Genomic DNA, 15,135 nt, shown 5'->3' on the forward strand with positions numbered 1-15,135 from the left:
CTGTATTCAAAATATAGTGCAAATCAATCCAATTATGAGCCAACTCAATCCAGTCAGATTGAGTAAATCAGTAATTTTGAAATGCCAGTTTATGAATTTTGCAGTTGAGGAATTCAGTAGAGCGCATACAGAGTTTACTTTGATTGAATTCCTCCAACCTGCATGTTAGGAAACAGCAGGGAGGAAACACTCCTTTTTTCTTCTTTTTTTTTTTTTTTACCAAAAAGCAACCTGCAGTTCGTGTAGGGGGCAACCCGCCTTCACTGACTTTGGAGAAACAGGGGAAGTAGGAGATATAAACAGAATAGCAGGTTATGATATGAACATGAAGCAAATAAAAAAATACAAACAAGTATGTAAAACACAATGGATTTGAATACATTTATGCACAAAATAACAAGGGTGCTCAAATAGTTTTTTTTTTTAAATAAATGCCTAACCAATTATCCTACCTTAACAAAACTCTTAAAATAAACAACAAAAATATCCTTAAATTCACCCCTGGCAAATAAGAATGAACTAAAACAGAACTCATTTGAGTTCGTACTTTTATTGTTTCAAGTATTTCTCATTCTGAACTCTTGGGAGAGGATGAGAAGGCTGTTTTGTTTGGAAAAATGAAAAAGTACATAATAGAAGAGCATTTGTTCAATAGCTGCATATTTGGGTGGAAAAGGAATAAAAAATAGGTGATGGCACAGCAGGCTTTCTATAAATATGGCAGATAATAAAACTCAACAAACACCTTTAAAGATCAAAAGTTTCTGTAATTTAAAACCGAGGCCAAGGTTGATCATTCCAGAACTTTTATATAAATTGTATTGCAACACATTAAATATCTGGTATTATTTTGCTGAGAAAACAGTTTTGGGGGTAAATTGAATAGGTCTATATATTTAATAAAAACACATAAAGACAGAAACTGGTTAGGCTGGTAAGAATATGACAGCAACAGTAATGGAGCTACTGGTCAATATTGGCATTGTTTTAACTGTCTACTGCATTTACTATATGTCTGGACTTTGTTGTGATCTTGGTGCTGATGGCTGGTGCTGATGACTGGCTTAATTTCTCATTCCATTCACCTGTCTAAATCTGCCCAGTTGCTCATTACCTCTCATCTAATCCACCTGTTCCTGCTCCTATTTATGCTGCCTGTTTTCCAGCCATCAGTGCCAGATTATTCAAGCCTAGTGTAAGAAGTATCTAGCGTACACCATTGTCTTTTTGACTGCCTGCTCCTGACCTGTTTCTGCCTTTGGATTCCTGAGTTTTGGCCTGCCCCTGTTCCAATCTGTTTCCTGTGTTCTGACTGCTGTTCGAACTCAGTCTGTTAGCGACCTTGGATCTGTCCCTTGACCCTGGCTTGGATTATCCTATTGGTATCTCTGTAATTTTATAATCTTCTGGTTTGGACCCCTGCTTCATCGCCTGCTCTGGATTCAAACTCTAGACTCCTCTGCTCTCCTGCATCTGCTGGCTTCCATTCTACAAGCTGCTCTGCTCCAACCCCTGTAACTCTCTCTTCTCTATGGAGAAGTTCTCCAACTGGTTTCCACTCCTTCCTCTGGACACAGACTGAACTGAGAACCAGGTTAGTGATTCACATGCTTGTTGTTTCCCATCTGTGCCTGGTGATCATTAACCTGACTGTCTGTATCTACAGAGAATCCAGCAAGCTGACAATCGTGAGCTTTCAATAAAATTTTTATCTTAGAACAAACCTGTTCTGTCTGCCTGAATTCTGGGTCCATTTGCCAGAGCCTTCACGGGCTTAGAAGTAGAGTTGAAGAAATTTGTTTTCCCTCCAAATAAATCATTAATAAAACATCCAAAACCTCTTGGGAGAACATCCTCTAGTCAGGTGAAACCAAATGGGAACAGAAGGCACTCATCAAAAGGACACACCACAAAGACCAACATGGTGATAGCAACCACATGCTTTTAAATAAAATGTCTTTGTATGGACCTGGACTTTTAGTTAACATGGATGAAATCACAAACGGTTAAAAATCACAAAGAGGTTTTGTCTTTGAAATCTCTGGTTAAGAGCATATTCTCTGGCATTAGTGTGAGGGAGTCCAAACATACTAATTGCTGCACCAGAAAATTCAAGATACGAGATAATCTCAGCAGAAGTAAATCTGACAAGAAGTCTGTAGGGTCATTGGGATTTGGGGCACCTTTGCAAGATAGAGCTGTCACCAGGAGGCAGAGATAAATATGGTCAGGGACATTTGCCAGCATTATTAAAGGGGCAGATACTTTAACACAAGCAAGCCTTTAAGAAAGAAAACTGATAAAGAAAGTTTTGAGGCCTAAAAGGTTGAATGCAATCAGTGTTTTCCCTCTCTAATAGAAACTGGAAGTTTAGAATATTTTAGAGTATTTTACATGCAAACACACATTCCTTGTTAGGATCTATGAAATATTCTGACTTCAAGGACAAGGCATTAAAACATGTGTTCTTTAAACATTTATGGGTAATACAGATCTTTAATGCTTTAGGCAGAACCTTTTGGTAGCAACGAGAGACTAGTTTTATTCCAACCCTGAGGAAAAGGGGGACTTGTGGGTAATTCTTACTGCCACAGTTTCCCAAGAGTAGTATTTTTCTAGTCACAGTACAGATCGACACACACTGAGTGCCAAGGCTGTGAGCAAAACACACCTCTCCATTTGGCAACCTATAAGCTGTGCTGCCGGATGCATATCCATTATTGGAAATCAGCTTCTTGATTGAATATGTGGACATTTTATTTTCAAGCATTAGAGCTTATTTAGCTGCCATATCCTCCCTTTGAGCTGTTAGTAATCAGTATTGGCAGTTTAGAACGAGGGGCAGAAAGATTCTGTTTTTTAGTCTGAGTGCATAAAAATTTATGTATTTATACCCTATATATTTAGGGTCAGCAATATCAATCAATAGAGCTTTTAAAATGGTGCTTTCAAGCCTCTATTTGATTTAGAAATCTATTTTAGGCCAAGTACAAAGCCATGAAACAAATCCAAAGAATTATATCACCAAAAGAATATACAGTATATAAAGGTGTGTCTTCATTTTCGTGTCCTCTGTTTTTATTAAATGCTTTGCTTCTTTAGTTGTTACTTAATGAATTATTGTTTATTTAACTAAATGAGTTTGCAGATTTTGGCTATGTGGCAGTACCTCAAAAGATACAGAGTTCCTGTCATAAGTAAATCTCAAAATATTTCAGTAATTATAAAGAAATAAACCTCATATATAAAAAAAGTTTTACATTTTGTCATTTCAGTTAAGCTGACATTAGGCCTGTGCAGGTACAATCAATTTGTATTCTCATTAGCATAAGTCTCAAAACTGTATAGCTGACCTAAAAGTTACAAGACAGCTCCATAGGGTCAGTTATTCCACTGCATTGAATGTGCTAAAGCAGGAAAAAGGATAAACCGTGTAATCCGGCTTTGGCAAATAATAATATTAATCGCAAGAGTGGCAGAGAAACTGCAACTTATCAGAAGAGAGTTTTGAATTTGCATAATTTGAATTGCACAGCATGTGCACAATGATGAGAAATTATACTGCGTTACTAATATAAGTTTTAGAGTCAATTTTGCCTAATAGAAATCACAGTTTTTTTTTTTTTCCTCGAGGAGAGAATCTAACAAACTGAGTTGGACTTTAAGGTAAACACTGATTTTAACATTTTTTACCATGGAAAAAGCTTTAAAGTGTGAGATCCACTTGTAGTTACTCACCATTTTCTATGATACACATAAATAAATAATTAGTAAACAGAGTGCAGTTGGGTGAAATGTTTTGTCGGTGGATCTGTGAAGGTGAACCTTCTGTGAAGGTTTAAGTCTGAAAATTAAAAGAGCACAACCTCAAACCTACCGAAACATGGCCATCCACCTAAACTATCAAGAAATTAATAGAAGGCATCATTCACAAAAGAAGCCACAACATCCAAGGTATCTAGGGGAAAACACACATACAGGTCAGTAAGGGGAATCTGCTGATGAGACATTTATAAGTTGTGCACTGCAGAAACGTGTCCTTTGTGAAGGTCACAAGAAGGAGGCATGTTTGCTCTTTATATAAACAAAATATTAATCCCTAAGTAGCAAACCAACACTTTGCATCATACCGAACACAAGATTCAAACAGTAAATCAAGGTGATGGCAGCATCATGCTATGGGAATGCAGAAAATATGTCAGAGGCTGCCAAATATTTTAGACTGGAGAATAAGGTTTGTCTGCAGGAAACCATCCTGAACATTCAGAATGAGTGTATGGGTTTGATTATCATGATCATGTCTGTCTCAGTCAATCAATGCATTAAAACAAATACATGGGAACCTTTTTTTTTACTACAAAAAGAGAAAGAAATACAAAAAAAAAAAAACGTGCTTTCCATCCTAAAATATAATTGCACTGTGATGGGGCGTTAATATAAAGCACCTTTCCATTTGTGGTTATATCCTCCTTAAATACAAAACCATGTTAAAGTATTGATAAGCTCATGCTAATAGATTAATGCTTTCAAATTTACCCTCTATGACAAAACTGGATATCATTAAGACAATAGGGTTTGTTTTCTGATAGGAAAATGCGCAGTGCACGGGCATGGGGCACAACATAACGGATGCGCGCAAAAAGCAACACGAACCACAGGGAGAGAGAGAGAGAGTAAGAAAGAGAGAGAAAATGAGAGATAGAGAGGGGAAGGGCGCGCTGTGATGAAGCCAATGTTTGTCGTCGAACTCCAAGCAAATATGAAGATGGAGAGATAATGGTCCATATAGAGAATGATGACTGAAGCTCAGCAACTATCAGTTTGTGCTTTTTATGATACTGTTGGACTAAACACATGAATCTGGAGGAAACTGGACCACTGAGAACAAAGGATTGCTTCTGGGTTTTGGACAAATCTCTGCACTATTCTGATTTATTTATTTCAGAGTGGTTAACAGAGTCCACTTTTAAATCTTACATACAAATGGTCATCTTTTTGGAGGGAATACTGGAGACCTCAGAGCGGAGTTTGCGCACAAGGATGCCGTAGCTCCACATGAATCGTGATAGATGAAGTACTTTTTGAAATTGGCTTGAAGATTTTAGCTCCACGGAAAGACACGCACAGCAATAACAGCGCAACACACAGGGAGAGGAGCCAGCGCCAGCGTGTCTTTGCAATAAGAGGCTGATAAAAAGCAATAAATTCTCCAAAATAAACACTGTCATCCGGCTGTGCGCCATGGGCGATGAGGCGTCAAACTTCAGGAGACGCAGCAGGACCGGTGTCTCATCACCAAAAGCCCATACTACTGAGGATCACAGGCAAAAGGAGAACCTGGGATAAACCGAAATTGATCACCACCGAAAACAATGAGATTAATGGCTTTCTGGATGGCTTGACAGGTTATCACTGTGACAGTTTTTGATGTTATTCAGAAAACCAGGTTCAGACCTGGGCTGTGCTGGACTTGGTCACTTTGATTTGTTCAATCAAGTGGCAGCGAGGGACATGAAACCATTCGCTTTTTGCTTGAAAAACACGATTACAGCCATATCATTTAATCGATAAGCACACAGGGGGATATTAGTTCCATTATATTTGATTTTTTGCACAATGATGGAACCACCACCATGTTCAAAGAAGAGCCTTTCCCTGTCTCTCCCGGTTCCTCGGGAGGGACAGGCGACTCTAAAACCTCCCCAGCATCTTTGGAGACAGCCCCGGACCCCGATTAAAATCAAACACCGGGGATACTCCGACACCGACCGGCACCACCACCGGCACATGGAGCGCTCAGATGCGGTGGATACGAGTGACCGACCGGGACTGAAGAAGTCTCGGATGTCCTGGCCATCCTCCTTCCACGGAACCACAAACACATCCATCGGAAATTGTATCGGGAACAAACGGTAGGCGAAAGAGGGGAGCAGTGCGCATCCCAACCATCCCAATAATAGACCATGGCAGCCCACAAGGCATATGCGTAAACGGGGAAGGAGGGGTAGTGGTGGGGTGGAGAGTGGGACATTTTAATGAGTGCGTAATAACGCAGTGCATCTGAAGGGTTAACCCATATGCGGGGGTTTCTACCCGGAGGCTTGGGTGCGTTATGAGTCCTTGGGCAGACAGATGTGTAGTAAAATGCAAAAAAATAAATAAATAAATAAAACAGAAAAAAAAACATTCCACCCACTCGTTAGGCGGAATCAGCATCTGTAAATCCCAGAACCAGCTTTACAGAGCATCCACATGTTACATGTAACTGCAGATAGGTAACACGATACGCACCTAATTCAGCGACAGTGCCCCAGAGCGCGCGCCGGGCCTTATGAGTGGGCGGTGGAGCAAAAGTAAGGCAGCGCATGGCAGTACCCAAATATGAAACTACCCTGACCTCTGACCCCTCTGAGGGGGTTGAAATAAATAAAATATATATATAAAAAGAAATACATGTAATAGGATGAGAGGGAAATTATGCAGTGCTACCTGAACATGTGTCACCACACTGTCAACACAGATGGTTTCAGACAACATCTAATCTGGCCCACATGGCTTCTCTCTGATCAGATATGACAGAGATATATTTATTGCATCAAGCAGAGGACTTTGACTGGCACTGCGGACTGAAGAAAAAGCTAAAAAAACAAGAATCTCACTACGCCTAACTGCAGGAAGCATAAATCCCTGCAAAGCTGCTTTTTTGAAAAACAAATAAGCCTTAATGTATCTTGTTAACCAATAAAATTAGACTGAAGTCTTTTCATTAAGTGAATCGTGAAGCAGTTTGAGTTTGATTCAACCACTTTGTCTTCAAACATTTGGTCTATTCACCTTTTAACAGGAATGAAGCAGTTCTTTTCCTTTTCTTAGTTGCTTCTTTTCAGTGCAGTATGCACAGTCTGCTCAATATGTGGTAGGTTTGCAGTTAAGTGACTCATTTTTTGTGTGAGAATAACCAAGGCCTATGCTGATTTTTCAGTTTTAAGTCGGATTTCTAGTGTTTTTTGTGAATATGATTAGAAGTTTACACTAATGATAAAAGAGAGTTAGAGAAGGCATTCATGGCTTTTTTTTCCGTTTGCCCCTGTCATTTATTTAATGACACAGACGGTCATCCCAGCAGGCCCCTGGAAGTATAGAAAACATGTCCAGCTGACTAGAGGATAGCCGGATATGTATTTGAGACCCCAGGACACGCGCTAAGGCAGTCCAATCTTTAGTGCATTGGGACTTACTCAGCCTGCCCTCCTCTCTATGTGGGCGGTCAGAGAGAAAGAGAGAGACGGAAATAATTTGATTCTAACCAGTACAGCTTTCTGTGCAACACCAAACTGTGCATGTTCATGTCAGTGGATCGTAGCGCATGAGGAGTAGTGTGCGATTTATGGTGTGTTTTTTGTGATACCCACAGGTCAGGAATGCATGGAGCGGCCACGGTTGCCAGATAAATGTTGCGTGTCCAGAGTAAGGTTGAAATACAGTCTGCTGGGTGTGTGCATATGTGTGTATGGAGTCCTCCATGTGTGGGTTGTGCACAGGTTGGTGCATGACCTGTACTCCATATGGTTGCTATTAAACCTGACTTTATCTCTTCTCACATCAGTGGGAGAACAGAGGGACTTCTGTTGTGTTCTTACAGCCCTTCTCCAGTATTAGAAGGAAAATTAATTCTTTCTCTGTTATTATGATCGGATGGAAAATGCTTTGAGGAGATGCCTCATCCTGGCTTTGTTTTTATTAGCTTTCATGAAAATCCATGTTGATGCAGCATCTCTGTGACTGTAGCCCATGGCTATGTTAGGTTAAATCCGGCCTATAGAAAACAGCTCAGACAGCATATATAGAAAAACCTCTGAACACTCTTATTTACATGAGTAGGATGCAAAAAAATGAGGACCCTATAGCTTGGCGGATGAACGACAAGGACCAGGTGTGAAATCTTAAATTCAGCTTCTGAAGATTCAACTGAATATTTATAGGTTTGTAGGAATTCATCACGTTGGGTGCATTTGAATTTTTATATTAGCAAACCTCAACAAATCTTTGGGATGGGTCTTAAAACAAACTTCCAAATTATATGTTAACATACTCAATATGTTAATATACTTAATAACTCCAATTCTACCTGTGCTTTGATGACCCCGTTAGTTACAGGGTTCATTTTTACGTTTTTACAACAAGAAGACTAAGATCAGAGTCAGACAAACACTTTTCCCTTTTCCCACTGGCCAAAAAAAACTAGAAACAATCAGCTTTAAGCAGCATTGCAAGCATCTCACTGTCACGTCTCTTTACAGGTCAAACGACTTGGCAAGTGACCCGCGTTAAAATCACCTCAACTTTGATCGGTATACATTGGGAACAACAGTTTGACACCTGTATTTACATGATATTATTGAACGCAACATATGGACGTTGCCACACCCCGTCAGTAACGTCTGATCTAACAAGCCGAAACAACATTATTTACATTCGATAAACATGGCGCAGCACTTATGAGAGGGATTCGGACAGATAATAGAGCGAAATAATAAAGCACACTTATTACGCCCTGGCTTCCTTACATGTTGCCCTCCATTGTTTACTTTCCTGATTTCTGTCACACTGGTGACAGTATCAAAGTTAACCCAGCTGGATGATGTCACCAGACGTGGGGGGACAGAGAGTTGCAATCTAGGGGTTAGACCCAGCTTTTTTTGCAAAATGCCGATTGATAGCGAGCCGACCCATCTTTGAAAAACACACCATAACCTGGTATTTTCAGTGTAAATAAGGCTTTAAGAAAGGTGATATTTCCTGCTCTCTCTCCATGCCCAAACTTTGGAATAATCTAAGAATACATTAAAGTGTAAATAATAGAATAGAAATACCCTTTATTTTCCCTCAATAGAGAAATTCAGGGGTAATAGAAGGAAAGTGACAAGTCAAAGAATATTTTCTGCAAAGGTAAAAATGTAAGTAAGCATAAAAGATTGTAAAGAAAGGGCAAATTGACGCCATAAATATCTGCAGTTACTCAAAGTTACATAATCTGATTTAAGATATTCAACTCATAATCTTCAAACTTTTTATTTGATTTTAAATACTCATCTATATTCTTGGTTTTAGAATAAATAGGGCTTTTTAATTTTCACTATTTCCATTATTTTGTATTACATGATTTTGTTCAGACTAATGCATTATTTTCTACTTGTGTCTGTTTAACATTTTAAAGGAAGTTTTTTCATTATTTTGTTTGTGTTGTGCAGTACCCTGGTGTACCTCGTTTTTGGTAAAGTGTATTCCACTGTTCAAACTTAATCATACAGGAAAATGAATGCACACATCGATATTTTCTAAATAAATCCCTGAAGACAAATCAAATTTTTACAAGGCCTTTGCTAATAAAGCTACAAACATATTTATACACTGGTGCTGTTTAAAATAATTTATAGTTCTACATCATATACAATTAAACAGGTTGAAAAGTAGATAGCTGCAGAGACAAACTCTCCCCTATAAAACCTAAAAACAAATTCATAAAGTAGCAACAATTTATATCAATCTTTTTTTTAGTATCTTGTTGTTAGCAATGTTTTTGCTATACTTTTGTTGTCATTTTTTCTTTAATATAAAAACTTTAAAGTGGGTTGTTACAAATGAAATAGACTTATTTTTAACACAAATATGGTATATTTAGTAGCACTCTGATAAATAGCTAGTAAAAACCCATTACTGTGTGGTTTTACCTTAGCAACTCAGCTGGAAGTGGAAGAGCTGAGAGTAACATTAATAGTTTGTTAATAACAACTGGTTAGTGTGTGGCTTAAACTCCAGCTAATGTTGGATTGGGCACCCTATGTACGGTTGTTGACAGCTGCTCACTTTCCCTTCTCACAATTTTCCTCAAAAGAGATACCACGGACAGCTCCAACTTCTTCCAATCTCATCTGATATGCTTCACCCAATTTTGAAAGCAGCTCAGCACCCTTATGAAACTTAACAGGCCGATGCCATCCTTATGCGGGTTGGAGAAAAAAGCTGCAACACAATGCGATGGCATAGCTGTATCTTAATTCATGAAAATTTTAGCAGCTGTCCATAATAAAACCACTGTTCCAACTCCTAGCTGTTTTCCTGCATACATGCACTCCTGTTTGCTCCCTCAGTCACTAAGTAGTGCTAGACTCATCTGAATGGCAGAGATTGTTGATCTCATTGATTTATTGATTATACTACCATTTTAGTCAAAAAATTTCTAGAAAATGACAATATCATGTCAACCAGATCTTAAAATATTTAAGTTGGGTTTTTCCCCATCATGGAATCACCACTAAACCCTAAACATCCAAATGGGAAGAACAAATCCCCCCCTAGACCTGCCCCTGTGTTTGGGGATATGAAAGGCCATTTTGCCAAACATCAGTAAAAGGTACATTTATATTTTTAGTATGCATCTATTACTTTATTTTATTGAGTATATGAAAGGAGATAAACAATTTACATTTGTTTGCCCAAGTCTTAGTTTAAGCAAATCAGTAACAGTCATCCCGCACTGGGAAAAACGGCCAAAATGGAACGTAAAATGTAAAAAATAGCTAAAATTTGTATTGATATTACTATATTAACACTGACAATGCATAGGTAAATTTCCGGACCAAAACATGTTTTTATTTTTAGCATACAATCTTATCACAGGAGAAAGACTGAGTGTCCTCATACAGCAGAGAATGGGGGCCATAATCAGTCCTTGGTTCTCTCGAAAACTGGCTGACCCAGAGCTTGACCTTAGTGCCTCAAAAGAGCAGGCAGTTCAATCAAAGAGGGGTCGGTCAAGACCTCATCTTGCAGCTCCACAGATCATTAATTCCGATAGCCGCTGGAGGGGTAGCCTCACTCAAGGTTCAGAGAGAAAAAGATTGAGATGTGTAGCTGCGACAGAAACCCTAGATACAAACTGTTCCTATCACTCTTGAGTCTGGGAATGAGAGAATCTGGGTACTGTTCTGCGTAATCCTTTGAAGAATCACTTTCTGCAGCTGTTTTTTGCTTGTCTATTTTTGTGCCTATCTTATTGCGTACAAAATGGCAGTCTTAGTGGCAATCAACTTCTCCCTAAGGGTGTCAGTTTGCCTCCTCCTTGCATCTCTGATGCCTTTTGTTCAACCATCTCATCAGCTATTCCATACGGGGATGCTAATATGTGTGTATCAGTCATCAGGTCCCATGTCCTCTACGCACTCTGGAAAGTGACAGAAAACTGAGCTGACAAACACAGAACAGCAGCTTATCTTACAATTCTGCTGCTGTGGTTGTTTGATTTGTGCTTTTATAGATTTCATTTAATCCGCCTGTCTAAATACAGGCTAAACCTACAGACTGTAAAGTGTGTAAATATGAAGCAAAACCCTCTGGATTTGCTTTAGGACTGTGGTGCTATAAAGTAAGAAAGAAGTGCCGAAAAGAAGGGAAGTTTTCACAAAGTTGAATCCCTGCAGAGAGCCCGGTTTCTGTTCAGTTATCTGTAACAATTTCAAATCAAAGTTTTTCCTGCTTTTCCTTCCCAACCTCCTCAGGCTATCTTAAAATGGTATTTCTCTTTTTTTTCCAATAAGCTTTAAATCTAACTCAGATTTCTTTCTCTTTCTTGCCTGACTGGTCATCCACCACAATAATTTAGATCATAATGCTGTATAGCTCCAACTAATTACCTAACAGCTGTATCTTGAAGTTGATCATACATTTACATAGAAACAATAAGAAGTCACCACACTGAGGGTGTTCTTTCCAGTAAATGTGTCTTAATAGCGCTAACTAATGGACCTCTTATCTCATTTGTGTGCTAAAACCATCTGTTTAAGCTACAGATTGTGTTCCTCTGTGAATACATCATGCTTTCTCTTTACTCTCAGAGCTAATTAGTATCTGGAGGCGGTGCGTGTGCTGGAACTCCGCTCACTACTGGCCGGCTCAGGCAGATCATAGAAAACCTTGAGTGAAATCCCTTTAAGTTAACACAGGGATGACACCAAACAGGTGTGTGCTTGAGGGCTGAGCATGTAGCCTTCACCTGAGGTCCTTCCCTGTGTATATATATAAAAAAATATATATATATAAAAAATCCCATCTTGTGTGGAGCTTCTGGCAGAACAGTCAAGCACATTTTTTTTTGCACATTCAGCTGGTTGTGTTAACCCAGCGGAAACATTGGCATCCTTGCATTTTAATTACCTTCGCACTGAATTTTATTAAAGCAGTGATTGGTCCTTTTTTGCACACAAGTGTGACTGGGCAGCAATCCCAGAGGCAGCAAACAAACAAAAGAGAGCTGCAGCATGATGCACAACCAGTCAACCCGTACCCTGCCATTATCTTCCCGTTCGATGGTGCTTGCCTGCTTTCATTTGATTCCAAACAAGTCCTTATACAGGTGCTGGTCATAAAATTAGAATATCATGAAAAAGTAGATTGATTTCAGTAATTCCATTTAAAAAGTGAAACTTGTATATTATATTCATACATTACATACAAACTCATATATTTCAGATGTTTATTTTGTTTAATTTTGATGATTACAAATGACAACAAATGAAAATCTCAAATTCATCATATCAGAAAATTAGAATATTGTGAAAAGGTTCAAAATTGATGGCCCCTGGTGCCACACTCTAATCAGCTAATTAACTCAAACCACCTGCAAAAGCCTTTAAATGGTCTTTCAGTCTAGTTCTATAGGCTACACAATCATGGGGAAGACTGCTGACTTGACAGTTGTCCAAAAGACGACCATCGACACCTTGCACAAGGAGGGCAAGACACAAAAGGTCATCGCTAAAGAGGCTGGCTGTTCACAGAGCTCAGTGTCCAAGCACATTAATAGAGAGGCGAAGGGAAGGAAAAGATGTGGTCGAAAAAAGTGTACAAGCAAGAGAGATAACCGCACCCTGGAGAGGATTGTGAAACAAAACCCATTCAAAAATGTGGGGGAGATTCACAAAGAGTGGACTGCAGCTGGAGTGAGTGCTTCAAGAACCACCACACACAGACGTATGAAAGACATGGGTTTCTGCTGTCGCATTCCTTGTGTCAAGCCACTCTTGAACCACAGACAGCGTCAGAAGCGTCTTGCCTGGGCTAAAGAGAAACAGGACTGGACTGCTGGTGAGTGGTCCAAAGTCATGTTCTCTGATGAAAGTAAATTTTGCATTTCCTTTGGAAATCAAGGTCCCAGAGTCTGGAGGAAAAGAAGAGAGGCACTTCATCCACGTTGCTTGAAGTCCAGTGTAAAGTTTCCACAGTCAGTGATGGTTTGGGGTGCCATGTCATCTGCTGGTGTTGGTCCATTGTGTTTTCTGAGGTCCAGGGTCAACGCAGCCACATACCAGGAAGTTTTAGAGCACTTCATGCTTCCTGCAGCTGACCAACTTTTTGGAGATGCAGATTTCATTTTCCAACAGGACTTGGCACCTGCACACAGTGCCAAAGCTACCAGTACCTGGTTGAAGGACCATGGTATCCCTGTTCTTAATTGGCCAGCAAACTCTCCTGACCTTAACCCCATAGAAAATCTATGGGGTATTGTGAAGAAGAAGATGCAATACACCAGACCCAACAATTCAGAAGAGCTAAAAGCCACTATTAGAGCAACCTGGGCTATCATAACACCTGAGCAGTGCCACAGACTGATCGACTCCATGCCACGCCGCATTGCTGCAGTAATACAGGCCAAAGGAGGCCCAACTAAATACTGAGTGCTGTACATGCTCATACTTTTCATGTTCATACTTTTCAGTTGGCCAACATTTCTATAAATCCTTTGTTTTTATTGGTCTTCAGTAATATTCTAATTTTCTGATATGATGAATTTGAGATTTTCATTTGTTGTCATTTGTAATCATCAAAATTAAACAAAATAAACATCTGAAATATATGAGTTTGTATGTAATGTATGAATATAATATACAAGTTTCACTTTTTAAATTGAATTACTGAAATCAATCTACTTTTTCATGATATTCTAATTTTATGACCAGCACCTGTAGTCACTCCTCATATTGTGTTCATGTCCATTAATTCCCTGTTATTGAACTTTCTGTCTTTATTATGCTCCACTTTCCTGCGTTTCATTCGAGATAGCATTGGGATTTTGATAAGCCTGGTGCCATATTTACTCTTATCTTATAATATTGTTTAAATCAGTCTTTTGTTCATTCAGACGACAGCCTTTGATCCTTACCTAACTCTAAATGAGGGATATTGATTCCATCTTTGTTTTTTTGGTTCTCCGTTTTGTCTGATCGCTGTGCATTCCCTCTCTGCCTATCTTCTCTACGGCTTCCCGCAGCCTCTGCGATTGTTTCTGATAGGCCCCTTATTGTTTACAGCAACATTAAGCACACTGTCACGAATCCATAATTTCATTCCACACTCTCTTTTGTCCTTTGACTTTCTCCGTGCCTTGCAATAAACCCCCCCATCTTGAAGCTGTATCAAATCTCAAACCTTAACATTTATGTGGAGAAATAATAATATTTAGAAATAGATATCAACCTCCTTCTCTTACGAGCATATTGAGAACAAACACCTTCTTTATGTGGCTGGAAATCAGCTGGCATTAAAAAAGAGAGTTCAAACAGACCTAGACATCAAAGAGATGTTGGTTTAATAGAAAAAAATATATTTTTTTCCATTTTCTCTGAAGTGTAAAAAAAAAAAAAATCTCCTTTAAACCCAATTTTGAATCATGTTTTTCCTTGGATTTGTTCTTCTTATTAAAAAAATAAACCTTGTTAGCTGCAGTAGCAGTAATTTATTCTTCCACCCCATTGGCAAAGAGGAACTGAGAGTGAAAAAAAATAAAATCTTTTGATTGAAATTAAATTGGCCTCTTTAAACGAAGATAAAGGTCCGCAATGCTAAAAAGGATTTAAATGTCACAATGTGCAGTTTTCAAATTTTGGCTTTGAGCAAATACATCAACTGAATAAAAAAATGCTGAACAATACTCGAGGTTTGAAAAACCTGCATTTCAAGAGCGCTGTGCATCCAGAAGATGAGATCTCTCAGAAGCAGGCATTGTGTTTTAGTGGGAGAAAAATGTTTTTCACCAATGATAGGAATGGAGTGATGCTACCAAGAGTGGGCCACCCCCCA

General features: G+C 39.0%; 1 protein-coding gene across 2 annotated transcripts in view; it reads left to right on the forward strand.

Annotated features, from left to right (window-relative positions):
• Positions 1–4,697: 4,697 nt before the first annotated feature.
• The window catches only part of pde4a (phosphodiesterase 4A, cAMP-specific), a 64,401-nt gene continuing 53,963 nt past the window's right edge, over positions 4,698–15,135 (forward strand). Inside the window, exon 1 of one of the 2 annotated variants that reach the window (XM_038287988.1) lies at positions 4,698–5,912. In XM_038287988.1, the coding sequence (XP_038143916.1) occupies positions 5,617–5,912 (296 nt within the window). In that variant the 5' untranslated portion in view covers positions 4,698–5,616. The remainder of the gene's footprint in view (positions 5,913–15,135) is intronic. The other variant, XM_038287987.1, reaches the window with a different exon arrangement.

The sequence above is a fragment of the Cyprinodon tularosa genome, unplaced genomic scaffold, assembly GCF_016077235.1.
Source record: "Cyprinodon tularosa strain WSP-4 unplaced genomic scaffold, ASM1607723v1 ctg246, whole genome shotgun sequence".
Classification (NCBI taxonomy): domain Eukaryota; kingdom Metazoa; phylum Chordata; class Actinopteri; order Cyprinodontiformes; family Cyprinodontidae; genus Cyprinodon; species Cyprinodon tularosa.